The following is a 15,816-nucleotide window of genomic DNA, read 5'->3' on the forward strand; positions in this document are numbered from 1 at the left end:
GCGGGCCAATGCAATGCCACAGCCACAGGCAGTCTCACTTAGCAAGCACACCCACCCTGTGCGTCGTCGACCGAAAGAACTGCCACTTACCAACACTGCGCGCCAGTGCATAAACAACAAGAAAGAAGAAGAGCTACAACGGGGAGAAAAATCGAAGTTGCGCACTGCATTGGTATTGGTATCGCTATTGGTGTCTCGCCGTGTGCATGTGACAGCAAGTGCAGTTAGTTTCTAACTGTAAACGTTTCAGGGCCTTGAGATGGCACCCAAAAAGTAGATTCCACTGCGAATTCCACACGATACCGCATCCTTCCCACCCCCTGCGTTGGACTGAGCGATTTGGCATTCGGAGGCTGTGGCCAGCCCACCGCGCAACCCCCCCCCAGCCCTCGATTCGCCCACAAATGGAGGAGTCCGGTCTGCCAAGCAATCCGTCTGCGGTTGCGTCACGTGGCCGCGGACGTGGTCGCCCACCGAAAGTGGCGCCTCCAGCCATGGCAGCGCTAAAGAATGCCGATGCAGAGGCATCGCCCACGCCGGCAGAGGATCAGGATTCCGGACAGAGCGAGTGCCGGCGCAGTTCGCGCAAGAAGATCATTAAGTTCGATGTCCGGGATTTGCTCAACAAGAATCGCAAGGCGCACAAAATCCAGATCGAGGCACGCATCGACTCGAATCCCAGTCCCGGCCAGTCGGCGGGCACAACTGGCGCAACCACATCCGCGACCATAGCATCAGCCGCATCAGCCGCATCTGGAAACTCAGCCGCGTCCGTGAGCCGTTTGTTCTCCATGTTCGAGATGAGCCACCAATCGCTGCCGCCACCACCGCCGCCGCCCGCTCTCGAGATCTTCGCCAAGCCCAGGCCCACACAGAGTCTGATTGTCGCCCAGGTGACCAGCGAACCATCGGCTGTCGGTGGCGGACATCCCGTACAGCCGATGGCCAATCAGCCAGCGGTGACACCTCGCAAGCGGGGTCGTCCGCGTAAGAGCCAACCAGCGGAGGTGGCCATAGTTCCAACTGTCATTGCACCCAGCTGCTCCGATTCGGATACGAACTCCACCAGCACCACCACTTCCAACATGAGCAGTGACAGCGGCGAGCTACCAGGTTTTCCCAAACGGAAGCCCAAGTCCAAGTTGCGCGTCTCGCTCAAACGCCTGAATCTGTCCAGACGGCAGGCGTCCTCCGATTCGGGAAACTCGCCATCGTCTTCTTCGCCAGAGGTGGAGCCACCAGCACTGCAGGATGAGAATGCTCTGGACGAGCAGCCGGATCAGGAGCAGAACCTGTCCGGAATGGTCGTTGCCGAGGAGACATCCGATTCCGACTCACAGATCATTTTCATCGAGATCGAAACGGAGAGCCCCAAGGGGCAGGAGGAGCAGGAGGAGCAGGAAGAGGAACGGCCAGTCGAAGTGGAGCCACAAGAACTGATCGACATCGACATCGAGCTGGCCAAGCAGGGACCCACACCCGACCCGGAACAAGATCTAGATGAGATTATGGTGGAGGTGCTCAGTGGGCCACCCAGCCTCTGGTCAGCGGACGACGAAGCCGAGGAGGAGGAGGATGTGACAGTCCAAAGAGCCACGCCACCGGAAAACGAACCGGCAGCAGACTCCTCCTCACCAGCGCCACGGCGCAGCAGGCGCTCAGCGCCGTTGAGTGGCAGCAGTCGCCAGGGGAAGACTCTCGAGGAGACCTTCGCCGAGATAGCCGCCGAGAGCAGCAAGCAGATCCTGGAGGCGGAGGAGTCACAGGATCAGGAGGAGCAGCACATACTGATAGATCTCATCGAAGACACGCTAAGTGAGCCAGAGGTCACGTCGTCGGTGTCCCCCATTATCGAGCACACGGAGCTGGCAGAAGAAATCGTAGTCGAGGATAACCCGTTGGATGTAGTCCTTGAATCCAAGCCGGATTTGGTTACAGAAACCAGTTCAGTTGCTTCGAAGGCAGAACAAGCATTTTCAGAGTCTGACATAAATGCTGCAACCGTAAAAGAAGTAATTCCCGAGCCAAAAGTGGCAACTAAAGCCACACGGAACGAGGAATTGGCCAGCGCAGTGGTTCCGAAGCCAGAATTGGTCACTGTTGAGAGATCTTCTATTGCACAAGGAATTGCTGAAACCATGGAGCAACTACATGAACAACCAACCAAACCAACAAAACCACCTACAGAAACCATCATTGCAGAAACGAAACCAACCTTAGAAGTCGCAAAGGAGACGCCACCAAAAGATGAAGCCGCTGCAAAGCCAGCGGAGGAAGATCAGCCCGCATCACAGACAGCGGAAACTATTCCCGACTCCGAACGAATTCCACCTATTGAAGTGAAAGCAAAAGCGGCTCCACCAGTGCTTTTTGTTCATGACACCCGAGATAGAGCAATCGGAGAAGCACACGACGACCAAACGTCACTGTCAGCAGTAGAAAAGTCAAACACAAAGGGGGAAATAACTGAGTTCCTCCCAACTGAAATCACTGCACGAAAGATTGAGGCGGATAGATCACTGGTCGCTCCAGCAGAAGACACATCGAATGAGCCCAAATCCCGCGAAGATAGCGAGAGCAATCAGGAGCAGAGTAAAGCAGCTGTGCTGGAGATGAAGGAGCACAAGAAAGCACCGATGCCAGAGATGAAGGAGCGCAAGAAACCCCTCGCCGAAACTGCATCCAAGAGGGAGAAGGAACTTGAGAAACCAGCCAGATCCTCACCAGCAGCTGGGGCCAAAAAGGAACGTGTAGCCGAGAGAGAAAAGGAGGTCGTTAAATCCACAAAAGAGTCCGTAACTCCTGCCAAACAAAAAGAGACTGCAAAAGCTGCAAAGGAAGCCGCTGCGAAGAAGGAAGCTGAAAAGGAGAAGTCGTCAGCAAAGGATGATGCATCCTTAGCTCTGGATGAACTGGACAAATCCTCCGTTGATTTTACCCCTAAAAAGGATAAAAATACTGCCCCATGCCCACCGCTGCTCCCTATTTTGGAGAGGAGCAGCACCAAACCACAACAAGAATCTGCACAGTCAGAGATCTCGAAAACCACATCGAATGAAGCTGCTGGTTCCGCGCCCAAAGAGGATGCACCCAAAGAGGAGCTGGCAGCAAAGAAACCGCTTGCCGACAATGCCACAACAACGGTGGCATCCACCAAGGCCAAGGAGAAACTCGCGGCCGGCTTCGTTGAGTGCGATGCCATGTTCAAGGCCATGGACAAGGCCAATGCCCAGATGCGTCTCGAGGAGAAGAGCAAGAAGAAGCTGAAGAAGGTGCCGCCCAAGGTGGAGGCACCCAGTCCAGTGCCCATGCCCAGTGCCGCCATGCCGGTTCCTGGCCACAAAAAGTCGCTGGCAAGCAAGGCCAGTTCGCGCAGGAACACCGTGTACGAGGACTCACCCAAGCAGGACAGGCACAGTTCGCCCAGCTCCGATTCCGCGCAGGCAAACACCACGGCCAGCAGCAAGTTGAAGCGATCGAAGGCCAAGAAGAAGCTTAATCCGCGACGCAGCACGATTTGTGAGGAGGCAAAGGATCTCAGAGCGAGCACGAGCAGCACACCCACCGAGGAGGTGGCCGCCAGCTCGCCAGTTTCCACCTCATCGGATTCCTCCTCGAAGCGCAACGCCGCCAAGCGCACCTCGAGTACCGAGCAGCTGCCCGGTGGCTCCAAGTTGGACCAGCGACGCAACACCATCTGCGAGGATCGTCAAGCCGACACAGCCATACCAGTGCCGCTGACCAAGCGCCGCTTCTCGATGCATCCCAAGGCATCCGCGAATCCGCTGCACGACACCCTACTGCGCACGTCGGGCAGGAAGCGGGGCCGCAAGGGTGGCAAGGAGTCACTCAGCCGCCAGAGTTCGCTGGACTCCAGTTCGAGTGCCTCGCAAGGGGCAACGAAAAAGAAGGCCCAAAAGTCTGCCGATGCCCTGAATGCGGCTCTCTTGGAAACGGAGTCGTCCGAGTCCACATCATCGGGCAGCAAAATGCGCCGCTGGGATGTGCAAACCTCGCCGGAACTGGAGGCTACCAATCCGCTCAGCGATATTGCCAAGTTCATCGAAGACGGCGTCAATCTTCTCAAGCGCGACTACAAGGTGGAGGAAGACCAACGCGAGGAGGGGCAGGATGAAGTGAAACGCGAGGCAAATACCGAGGAGGATGAATTCGCGCAGCGCGTGGCCAATATGGAAACCCCGGCCACAACACCCTCTCCATCGCCCACGCAATCGAATCCAGAGGACTCGGCCAGCACCACGACCATTCTGCAGGAGAGCAACACCGGCGGCGGAGTGCGTCGCTCGCATCGCATTAAGCAGAAGCCGCAGGGACAACGCGCCAGCCAGGGCAGAGGTGTGGCCAGCATGGCGCTGGCACCGATCAGCATGGACGAGCAGCTGGCCGAGCTGGCCAACATCGAGGCGATCAATGAGCAGTTCCTGCGCAGCGAGGGTCTCAACACGTTCCAGCTGCTAAAGGAGAACTACTATCGTTGCGCCAGGCAGGTGAGTATCGATTGCGTCCACCATTCAGCAGCACTAGCACTCAATCCACCCATCATATTTGTGTGTGCCTTAGGTGAGCCAGGAGAACGCCGAGATGCAGTGCGACTGCTTTCTCACCGGCGACGAGGAGGCGCAGGGTCATCTAAGCTGCGGCGCCGGCTGCATCAACCGAATGCTGATGATCGAGTGCGGCCCACTGTGCACGAATGGTGCACGCTGCACGAACAAGCGCTTCCAGCAGCACCAGTGCTGGCCATGTCGCGTTTTCCGCACGGAGAAGAAGGGTTGCGGCATTACGGCGGAACTGCAAATACCGCCGGGCGAATTCATCATGGAGTATGTGGGCGAGGTGATCGACAGCGAGGAGTTCGAGCGACGACAGCATCTGTACTCGAAGGATCGCAATCGTCACTACTATTTCATGGCGCTGCGTGGCGAGGCCATCATCGATGCCACCTCCAAGGGCAACATCTCGCGGTACATCAACCACAGTTGCGATCCCAATGCCGAGACGCAAAAGTGGACGGTCAACGGTGAGCTGCGCATTGGCTTCTTCAGCGTGAAGCCCATTCAGCCCGGCGAGGAGATCACCTTCGATTACCAGTATCAGCGGTATGGCCGAGATGCCCAGCGTTGCTACTGCGAGGCAGCCAACTGCCGGGGCTGGATTGGCGGCGAACCGGACTCGGATGAGGGCGAGCAACTGGATGTGGACACTGACAGCGATGCTGAGTTGGACGAGGAGGAGCTGGAGGCCGAGCCGGAGGCGGAGGAGGGCCAGTCGCGCAAGACATCGGCGAAGGCGGCAAAGGCGAAGGCGAAGCTCAAGGCGAAACTACCGCTGGCCAGCAGTCGCAAGCGCAAGGAGCAGCCGAAGCCCAAGGATCGCGAGTACAAAGCCGGCCGCTGGCTGAAACCCTCCGCTGGCGGCCCATCATCGGCGGAGAAGGCCTCGAGGAAGCCGAAGGTCAACAAATTCCATGCAATGCTCGAGGATCCCGATGTGCTCGAAGAACTCTCGCTGCTCAGTCGCAGCGGGCTGAAGAACCAGCTGGACACGCTGCGCTTCTCGCGTTGCATGGTTCGTGCCAAGCTGCTCCACACACGTCTCCAACTGCTCGGTGTGCTGACGCGTGGCGAGCTGCCATGTCGTCGTCTCTTCCTCGACTATCACGGCCTGAGATTGCTGCATGCCTGGATAAGCGAGAATGGCAACGATGACCAGTTGAGAGTGGCCCTGCTGGACACCCTCGAATCGCTGCCCATACCGAATCGCACCATGCTGAATGACAGTCGCGTCTACCAGAGCGTCCAACTCTGGAGCAACAGTCTGGAGCAGCAGCAAGCTACAGTGGCACATGCATCGCAGGCGGCGCTGCACAAACGGATGGTGGCGCTGCTGCAAAAGTGGCAAGCTCTGCCGGAGATCTTTCGCATACCCAAGCGCGAACGCATCGAGCAGATGAAGGAGCACGAACGGGAGGCGGATCGCCAGCAGAAGCACGTCCATGCCAGCACCGCGCTGGAGGATCAGCGGGAACGGGAGAGCAGCAACGATCGCTTCAGGCAGGACCGCTTCCGTCGCGACACGACGAGCAGTCGCATAAGCAAACCCATTCGCATGAGCGGCAACAATACGATATGCACGATCACCACGCAGCAGAAGGGCAGCAACGGCGCCATGGACGGCATGGCCAGGAGCGACAATCGTCGCCGCTCCGACATGGGACCCTCCACAGAGCCCAGGCGTACGCTGTCCAAGGAGCTGCGACGCAGTCTGTTCGAGAGGAAGGTGAGTAGCACATGGCTGTATGACTGTATCAACTGTATTAACCATAATCTATGCCACTTTCCAGGTGGCTCTGGATGAGGCGGAGAGGCGGGTGTGCAGCGAGGACTGGCGCGAGCACGAGCTGCGCTGTGAGTTCTTTGGCGCCGATCTGAACACGGATCCCAAGCAGCTGCCCTTCTACCAGAACGCGGACACTGGCGAGTGGTTCAACAGCGACGACATGCCCGTCCCAGCGCCACCGCGCACAGAGCTCCTGTCGCAGGCGCTGCTCTCACCCGAAATGGATGGTGGCCAGGCCGTTCCTGCCGTCGAGTATAAACTACCGGCTGGTGTGGATCCCCTGCCGCCCGCCTGGCACTGGCGGATGACCAGCGACGGCGACATCTACTACTACAATCTGCGCGAACGCATATCGCAATGGGAGCCACCCAGTCCGGAGCAGCGCCTGCAGACGCTGTTGGAGGAGGATACCACGCAGCAGCCGCTGCACGAGCTGCAGATCGATCCCGCGCTCCTGGCCAACGAGCTGATTCAGGTTGACATGGACTACGTGGGCTCGCTCAGTTCCAAATCCCTGGCGCAGTACGTAGAGGCCAAGGTGCGTGAGCGTCGTGAGCTGCGTCGCAGTCGGCTGGTCTCCATTCGACTGATTAGTCCACGAAGGGATGAGGATCGGCTGTACAATCAGTTGGAGTCCCGCAAGTACAAGGAGAACAAGGAGAAGATCCGGCGACGCAAGGAGCTCTATCGACGCCGCAAACTCGACGCCCCACCAGATGCCTCTGCCAACGCGGAGGATGCTCTGCCCGGCAAGCCGCTGACCATTCAGGCCTACTTGTACTCCTCCGACGAGGAAGCGACTGAAGCACCAGCAGCGGAACTGACCGCCGGTGCCGCCGAGGGTACTGTGGCGCCGGACGAGGAGCAGGAATCATTGAACCTGGCACCGAGTACCAGTCACGCCGCCCTGGCGGCTCTGGGCAAGTCAGTGGCCCAGGCGATGCAGCCGAGCGCTGTGGGTGCGGCTGCCAAGCGGAAGCTACCCATGCCACCAAGTGTTTCGGTCAAGAAGCATCGGCAGGAACAGCGGAGCAAGAAGGGCACGGGGTGAGTCCACACTTGGAGTCTATTGTTGGACTTATTGTAATCTATGCTATCTGTGTGCTTGCAGTGGCCAGAGTCTCCTGACCACCACCAGTGGACGCGAGGCGCACGAGAAGTTCCGCTTCGAGATCAGCGGTCATGTGGCCGATTTCCTGCGTCCGTATCGCAAGGAGAGCTGCCAGCTGGGTCGCATCACCAGCGATGAGGATTACAAGTTCCTGATTAAGAGGGTAAGCTGTGGCACATTCCTTTCCTGTGTTCTGTTTCCTGCTACCACATTTCACTTATTCCGATTCATCTTTCGACGCACAGCTAAGCCATCATATTACCACCAAGGAGGTGCGGTACTGCGACCTCACCGGCAATCCCCTGTCCTGCACGGAGTCAGTGAAGCACAAGTCCTACGATTTCATCAACCAGTACATGCGCAAGAAGGGACGCGTCTACCGGAAGCCAGCGGAGAGCACCATATTCTAGCCCACTGCCGCCACTCCAGCGACACGCAACAACAACAAGAAGTCCAATGATTGCTAGCGAGGATGTGTCTCTGCAGCGGCAACAGAACCCGAACCAAATCCCACACGGAACTAAAACTATACATTTACTTTAGATACGAATTTAGTTAAGGAACTTAGACCCCTACGATGCGATCTACCCCTCGAAGTGGGTAGCGCTTTTTTTGGGTGGGGCAAAACGACTAGAACATTGTACATCTACATCTTCGAAGGAGATAGAAAATTAATGAATTGGCGGGCAAAGTAAGGGGAAAACTGCAAAAAATCCAAACTGGGGCTTCATATTTCCAATAAGTGGTTACAATTTGTAATTAATAAGCATTTTTATTTTCATTTTCATTGCTATTCATCAGCTGACAAACAATAAACATAAACACAATAACATAAAATGTTGTTCAATTCTTGTTTTATAATTTTCAAAGGAATCTAAAGTAATTGGGGTAATTAACATGGAAAGAAAAGAGATGGCATGCTAGTTAAATAAAATTCAACAAAATCTTTACCTCTTACTTCCTTTTCCAATAAGAATACTGCTTACTGGCCAAACTGCTTACTTTTAAATCCGTAGGGAAGCTTAGAACTGTACTAAAATGTTATCCTTAGCTTGGTGCCAATTTTGGTACTAAAACAGTAAAGGGCACAGTAAGAGCACTAAAAGTGCAGTCCCGTCAAATTAAGCAGTTCTCTACTTGGCGAAACTGCTTGGCCACCTGGCGCGCATTTTGAATATGCAGCCAAACATTCCTTGTACTCATTTTATGAAAATATATACCTTTAGCCAATTAAAATCATTAATTATGAACTATTAAATTATTAACAGACTTTTGGGTACTACTTGTTTAATTAATTTATATATGAGCTTAGTGCATATTGCAAAAACAAATCCAATAACTGACTAATATTATTTGCACTGTAGTTCCCGTTTTTTTGTGTCTTCTATAATTTCAGGCGCTTGGTTTGGTTATTAAAAAATCGCTCATACGCCAGCTCACGTTTCAGTTGCATTGCATCGCCATCGGATCGAGTGGCGATGCAGGACAGCCTCACTGGACCCCAAAAAAATCACTCGATCTCTGGCAGCTCCTGGCGGCAATCTCTGCTGACTGCTGACTGCTGGCTGGTGGACGCGATGGACAAAATGTGGCCAAAAGCCACGGGTAAGTGGAGCATGCCAAGCCCAGGGATTTTCGGTGGTGGTGGAAGTGGAAGTGGTGGTGAGGGGGGCGTCGCTTGTGGCGGACGTCGATGTGGCAAATTAACCGCACAAAGCGGTGGCAATATGGTGAGCGGGCGAACACGTGACTTGGAGCATTAAGCAATTTGCCGGGCGCATTGTTGGTTCTGTTCATTGAGCGCCTAAGCAATTGAATTAGCCTTTACCTCGCTACCCTTTACCCCTTTGCCCCCTTACCCTTTACCCTTTGGACAACAGGAATCCCGATCTCTGACGCTTCTCGACAGCGATTGGAGTGCACTGAAAATAATTGCAATTTCCTCAATCGCAGCCACATTTTTATAAAGCTTATGATTTAATTTCATTGTTTTAGTTTGTATTTGTTGAATTAATGAATAATTGTTTAATTTATTTCCAATAACTAGATTTTACTGCATATTCCTTAAAATGCTCAATTGGCTCAGTAGCAAGTACCCCGAATGGTTTGAGTGCAACTAGCAGCAGGAACAACAAGTCAAATGTAATTGCCAGCAGCCTGACCTCTTGACCCATCAGCCCCGCCCTCGCCACCGCCACCGCCCCCGCCTCTTCCCTTTGCCACCACCCTGCACATCCGTCCAATAAACACATGCGAGTGCCAACGAGTTTACAGTTTCGATTACGGCCAGCCGACTTTGGGCCAACAGCTTCGGGGACAACTTACCGCCTCTTGAGTTGATTTGAGTGGCTGGCCGAGGGAAGTGGGTGGATATATTTAGAAGATATATATATATATACATATATACATCTGATATATGAGTAATGTGTCAATGTCCATGTTCGTGCTTAACTGAATGGTTACTAGTTCAACCTAATAGAATATCATTGAAAGATTAAAAGCTCTGCTTACTTGTCACATCGCTTCCAAATCGCTTCCAAATCGCTACCAAATCGCTTCCAAATCGCTTCCAAATCGCTTCCAAATCGCTACCAAATCGCTTCCAAATCGCTACCAAATCGCTTCCAAATCGCTACCAAATCGCTCGAGCCAAATAAATCAATCATAAATGTGTTCGTAATCAGCAGTGAAATGAATGCCTTTTGCCCAACTCATTGGCCGATTGAGATTCGCATTAATTAAATTACCTCACAAGCAATTGCCCCCGGATATAAATGTCTGAATGTTAACTGTTTGAAAATTAATGCGAAAGTGTTTCAGTCTTCGGGTGGAGAGTTTAAACAGAGTTATCAGGCCGAGTTAATGGCGGGGTGCGATGCATCGTGACCTGTCACTCGTTGACATATTGACATATTGACTCATCAATTGCAGGCCAACAGCTTTGACAATACAGCAATTTCCAAACAGTAATGACAATTGCCAGCTCCAAGACGAGTCCGCAAACCCCAACAACTCCCCCAACTGCCAACTTCCTGGTAGACTGAGAGCCTCGCTGCCAGGACACTCGAAAAAATCATCATTCATTCCTTGAACTTTGAATACAGTTTTTGACTAAGAATTACACGAATATTGGCTGGGAAAAGCAAAATATGGCTTCAAGTATGGAGTGCCATACCTCGTTAAGTTCGTAATTAAATTTCCAATCGAACTGTGTTTTCAAAAAAAATTTCTTTGTCATTCCAATTTTTTGCAAATTTTGATGATGGTACCTTACCTTTACAAAAAAAGCGAAAAAATGGCCAAAAATTATTTTAACACAGTCGGTCCAAAAGTGATTTGGTTGGTTAGTATTGGTAATTAGGAGTACAAAACTGTAATTCTTTTCGCTTTCTGACCATTTTTAGCCAAGTTATGCAGAAAATACCAATCGTAAATATTGAAATTTTGGCAAAAATCGATTTTCTGTTTTTTTGCGTAATAAATTATCAGTATTTTTATCACAGCATTCGAAATAGTGGTCCAAATATAGAATGCCATACCTCGTTAAGTTCGTAATTAAATTTCCAATCGAACTGTGTTTTCAAAAAAAATTTCTATGTCATTCCAATTTTTTGCAAATTTTGATGATGGTACCCCTTACAAAAAAAGCGAAAAAATGGCCAAAAATTATTTTAACACAGTCGGTCCAAAAGTGATTTGGTTGGTTAGTATTGGTAATTAGGAGTACAAAACTGTAATTCTTTTCGCTTTCTGACCATTTTTAGCCAAGTTATGCAGAAAATACCAATCGTAAATATTGAAATTTTGGCAAAAATCGATTTTCTGTTTTTTGCCTTAATAATTATCAGTATTTTGATCACAGCACTCGAAATAGTTGTCCAAATATGGAATGCCATACCTCGTTGAGTTCGTAATTAAATCCGCAATCGAACTGTGTTCAAAAATTAAGATCCAATTTTTTCAATTTTTGTGCAATTTTTGATGATGAAGTGTAAAAAACGAGAAAAAAAAAGTCCGCAAAAAAGTGAAATGGAATGCAAACCGCTTTATAAAACTGTTTTTTTTTTGCCTTGTGAGCATTTTTAGGAAAGTTTTGATGAAACTTAAGATCAAATTCGATGGCGATTGTTTCGAGTGTATGCCAATGGGTGACTGAGCATCTGGAGTCGGGGCGACCATTATTACAATGGCCACTGTAGTGGAAGAAGCGACATTTTAATGTTAATGAACATCATTTTTCTCTGTTTGTGTGTCCGTTTCTGTTTACTTGCGCTTGTGTTAAGTGTCGCAAATAAATTCATTAAAGTGGCATTTTTCAATTTTAATGAACAGCCCCCACCCAAAAGCGCAAAAGCGCAAAAACGCGGGGAAATGGACTTGCAAGAAAATGAATACAAATAACGCCGGGCATTATGTTGTCAAATTTGTGAAATGAATTACGGCTTATTTATGGAAACCATCAGCGCGGGATTATCATAATCGCCATCGCCATCGCCATCGCCATCGGTGCAGAAAGTTTTTGGCACTCATTCATTTGTGCAATTGCAATTTCACCTTATCGGCCAATAAATAGCCAACTGTTTGACACTTTCAGTTGCGATGCTATCGCTCGCTTTTTGCCATTACAAAGTGAATTTATCCGCTTTGAGTCTCAGCGAGTCTCTGTGAGCGATTGTAATTGCAAAGCGGCATATCATCGTGGCCATCGATGATGATGAAGTTTTAATTGCTCGCCTCTTGCGCACAATTAATTTCCTGCTTTTTTGTTGCCCCTTTAAATCCCTAGTTTTATTTAGCAGGACACAGAATATTACATTTAACCTTTAAATTGCTTGCCCATGTTACTATTTAAGTTTTCAGCTGAAGGAAGAGCGACACGCGTGTGTGCGTATGACAAACATTAACATATCACTTTACAGCGCAGATAAGGCGGCACACACACACACACATGCATACACACGCATACATCTGGGGCAGATCCTGCTCCTTGGGATCCTTCAGCTCCCTCAGCTCCCTCAGCTCCCTCAGCTCCTTCAGCTGCCTCAGCTGATGGGCTTACCCAATTATGAAACATTAAAAATACGCGCATATAAATCGCTTCATTTTTATGCGCAATTACGCGGGGGAGACAGTAACCTTGGCTTCTCAGTCCCATTCCTGTTTCCCCATTTCTCCATTTCTCCATTTCCCCATTCCCATCTGCCACTTGCACCCCTCCCAAGGACATCCGCCAGCTCCTCGCTGAATCCTCTTCCTTCAAGGCGACTCCTGATTCTGATTCTGTTTCTGTTTCTGATTCTGATTCCGAGTCTCCTCCACAATCCTCTGCTCCTGGCAGCTGCTCCTCCTTGGGCTGCTGATTATGGCTGAATGACACTATCGAAAATAGCAAAAGCATTCGAGACGCGCTCTCCTCATTAATGAGTTGCATTTCGAATGTCAAAAATAAAGCTATTGCAGTTAAAACACTTTTAAGGTGAGTTATAAATTCTATAACTCAAATATTACTTAAGGTGCAAGATATAGTATAAATGCAAGTTTATTTGCAGCAAAATGAATAACCAAAGAAACTGTAATAAATAACAAATAGCGTTTAAAAATAGTTGCAAAACATGTTAAATGAGCAATTTGATAAATAAATGCGTCCAGTGTCTGGTAGTCAGTGTGAGGCAACCTTGGAGCTCCCAGTGCCTCATTCTCTCCTGCTTTCTGCTGTTCGCGCTACTCAATTAAGTTAATTCTCGTTTGCATAAGCTGCTGGGGGGAGGTGTTTTTTCCCCCCTCCCCCTTTCCCCCTTTCTGATGCGCATTTTCCGGGCACCTAGTCATTTATTTTTTATTTATTTAAAGCGATTTTTGGCACGTCTGCAGCCTCAGCCACTCAACCGTGTGCACTTCCTTTCGGGGCCACGAAAAGGAAAAGTGTCAGGCCTAGACAAAATAGAACTTAAATACAAAAGCGTTAAAAATTCAGCTGTCAAAAACCTAAAAAAAAAAAAAAAAAAATCCACCAAAAAAGTAGTAGAGAATGTGAGGAACCTAAGTTGAGTACGGTCGTGGCTGTGGCAAGCAAACTTTCACCGGAAGTGGGCCAATAAAAAGTATACACAGATACTCAGATACATATATACATAGATACACAGATACTCAGATACTCAGATACACAGATACTCAGATACATATATACATAGATACACAGATACTCAGATACACAGATACTCGGATACACAGATACTCAGATACACAGATACTCAGAAACACAGATGCTCAGATACTCAGATACACAGATACTTAGATACTCAGATCTACATACATCCACCGAATGCCCCTAGTCGCCAGTTCACTTTGCCTAATGCGATTATGCGGGCCTGGAATGTGTAGGTCCTTTGTCCTTGCTTAGAGCAGAGACCAGGACCTCCTGCTCCTGAAATTATAATAAAAAATAAGCCGACTGCTGATCTCTGAAATCTTTCCGTTTTTGTATCTTAAAATAAATGGTTGGTGAATGTTAGTTTTGCTAGCCAAATATGGTGTTATGAAACATAAATGGCAAATATCCATAAACATTCATCTACTTTTGTTGTTTAAAATATTTAAATAAAACTATACAAAAAAATATCATATGCATACAAAAATCATCATAATAGAGCACAACTTTTTCCCAATTATAATAACCATCTCTAATTGCGAGCAAGTAACTTCCAGCCTCCTTGCTATTTTTTTTTTATGTGAGCCTTAATGTGATTTCCACGCTGGCAAACCAAAAAAAAAAAGGAAAAAAGAGAAAAAAAGAGGAAAATATTTTCACTAAAATGAAAAGAAGTCACCGGGCAGCCGGAGATAAAATGAGGAAAGTCCACGTCGAGTTCGGAGCTGATTATCTTGCCGCGCTGACAGCGGACTTAGTGGCCAGTGGCAAGTGGAAAGTGGCAAGTGGCAAGTGGCAAGTAGGAAGTGGGAGCAGTTTATGGCCAGCAACTCGGAGTTGAGGCGCAGGAGGAGCGGTGACAAGACGTTAATATTATTATACGCTTTGTAAACAAATTATGAATTATGTTGGATAAATAGAAAACTTAATAATAACTTGATTGCGGCATTTGGCGGCCTGTCTACATCTTCGTCTCCTTCTCCGTCTCCGTCTCCGAGTTGCCTTTTCCATGCCAATCTCCTGGCCAACTTAACGTTGGGTTCGCCTTCTTTTCATTTTGCGACGCTGGCTGATGGCGATATAAAGTACACTGAGGTAAATTGTACTGATACATTTTGTTTGCACATAATTCATACTCTAGTTTTGATATCTTTAAGTAGCTTCTATACACTTGTAAGTGATGTACCAAGTAATGAAGCTAAAAGGGTAAATAGCTAGTGCTAATACGATATCAACTTGCTTCTTATTTCTTGCAGTGCTCCATAGTCCAGGCATCCAAATCCAGGCGGAGTAATTCAAGGTGGCCGTAATGGCCGAATGCCCGACTTGGCAGACACCTTCGTCCTGCTTATCCTGCTGCTCCTGGATTCCCTTCGCTGACCGACGTCCTTGGAGCCCTGGATCTCTATGCATTGGAGGCACGTTAATTATGGCACGAAAATGGCCAAATTGTGCATGTTAAATACAAAATACTTACCAGACTGCGATAAACCAACCATTGGAGGATGTGGCTGTGTTGCAGCAACCCAGCAACAAATGACACAGATGTCGTGGTGTTGGTGTTGGTGGTGGTGGGGAAAAAGTGAAAACAAATTGAAAAGTTTTCCACGATATAAATTTGCATTAATTTTCGGACGCTCTTTGGCCGCCTTAGCCTAGCACTCTGCTCCAGAAAAAGACCATTCTATATGCATGCAGCACACATACACAAGCACATGGAGAGAGCCAAAAAAGGACGAGAGTTCGCTGCAAGTAGTCGAATAGCCGAGTACCTCGCTGTCAAATATGCGCGATTTAAAATATAACAAGCATTTGTCAAATCATAGCTTTTCTTCTACGAACCGTTTATCTTTCCACTTTCCACAATTGCAGTCAAGTCCGTGCTGTCCAAAGTATCCGTGATACCGCGTAGTGCTACCCAGTAAGCACGGCGAGCATAAAAATTGCTTAAATCGAAAAAGTTTTCCTTATTTTTTTTTTTTTTGCGAGCTTGAGCTGCTGTTGCTGCTGCTGCTGTTGTTTATACAGATACCCTTTCTTAGGGCACATTTAGTGAGAAAGACAACTTGTGACATACAAAGTATGTGTAATATTGCTTACTACTACAATACATAATATTCATGAGACATTTATCATTTATTGAATATTCTTGTATATCTAATTATCACTTAATTTTAAGAGCATTGAGAGTTCGCCG

The 15,816-nt window shown here is 49.1% G+C and overlaps 1 protein-coding gene across 1 annotated transcript; it reads left to right on the forward strand.

The window, feature by feature from the left end:
* Positions 1-113: 113 nt before the first annotated feature.
* Positions 114-8,308, forward strand: LOC6524613 (probable histone-lysine N-methyltransferase CG1716). The gene is made up of 5 exons (XM_002100434.3): positions 114-4,508; positions 4,582-6,300; positions 6,365-7,407; positions 7,472-7,634; positions 7,717-8,308. The coding sequence occupies exons 1-5, from the start codon at positions 405-407 to the stop codon at positions 7,879-7,881; spliced, it is 7,194 nt and encodes a 2,397-aa protein (XP_002100470.1). The 5' UTR covers positions 114-404; the 3' UTR covers positions 7,882-8,308.
* The last annotated feature ends 7,508 nt before the right edge of the window (positions 8,309-15,816 follow it).

The sequence above is a fragment of the Drosophila yakuba genome, chromosome X (genome assembly GCF_016746365.2).
Source record: "Drosophila yakuba strain Tai18E2 chromosome X, Prin_Dyak_Tai18E2_2.1, whole genome shotgun sequence".
In the NCBI taxonomy this organism is placed as follows: Eukaryota; Metazoa; Arthropoda; class Insecta; order Diptera; family Drosophilidae; genus Drosophila; species Drosophila yakuba.

Coding starts and splice junctions, on each gene's coding strand:
- LOC6524613 (XM_002100434.3), top strand. CDS start 405: ATGGAGGAGTCCGGTCTGCCAAGCAATCCGTCTGCGGTTGCGTCACGT. Junction 4,509..4,581: donor ACTATCGTTGCGCCAGGCAG/GTGAGTATCGAT, acceptor TGTGTGCCTTAG/GTGAGCCAGGAGAACGCCGA. Junction 7,408..7,471: donor CGGAGCAAGAAGGGCACGGG/GTGAGTCCACAC, acceptor GTGTGCTTGCAG/TGGCCAGAGTCTCCTGACCA.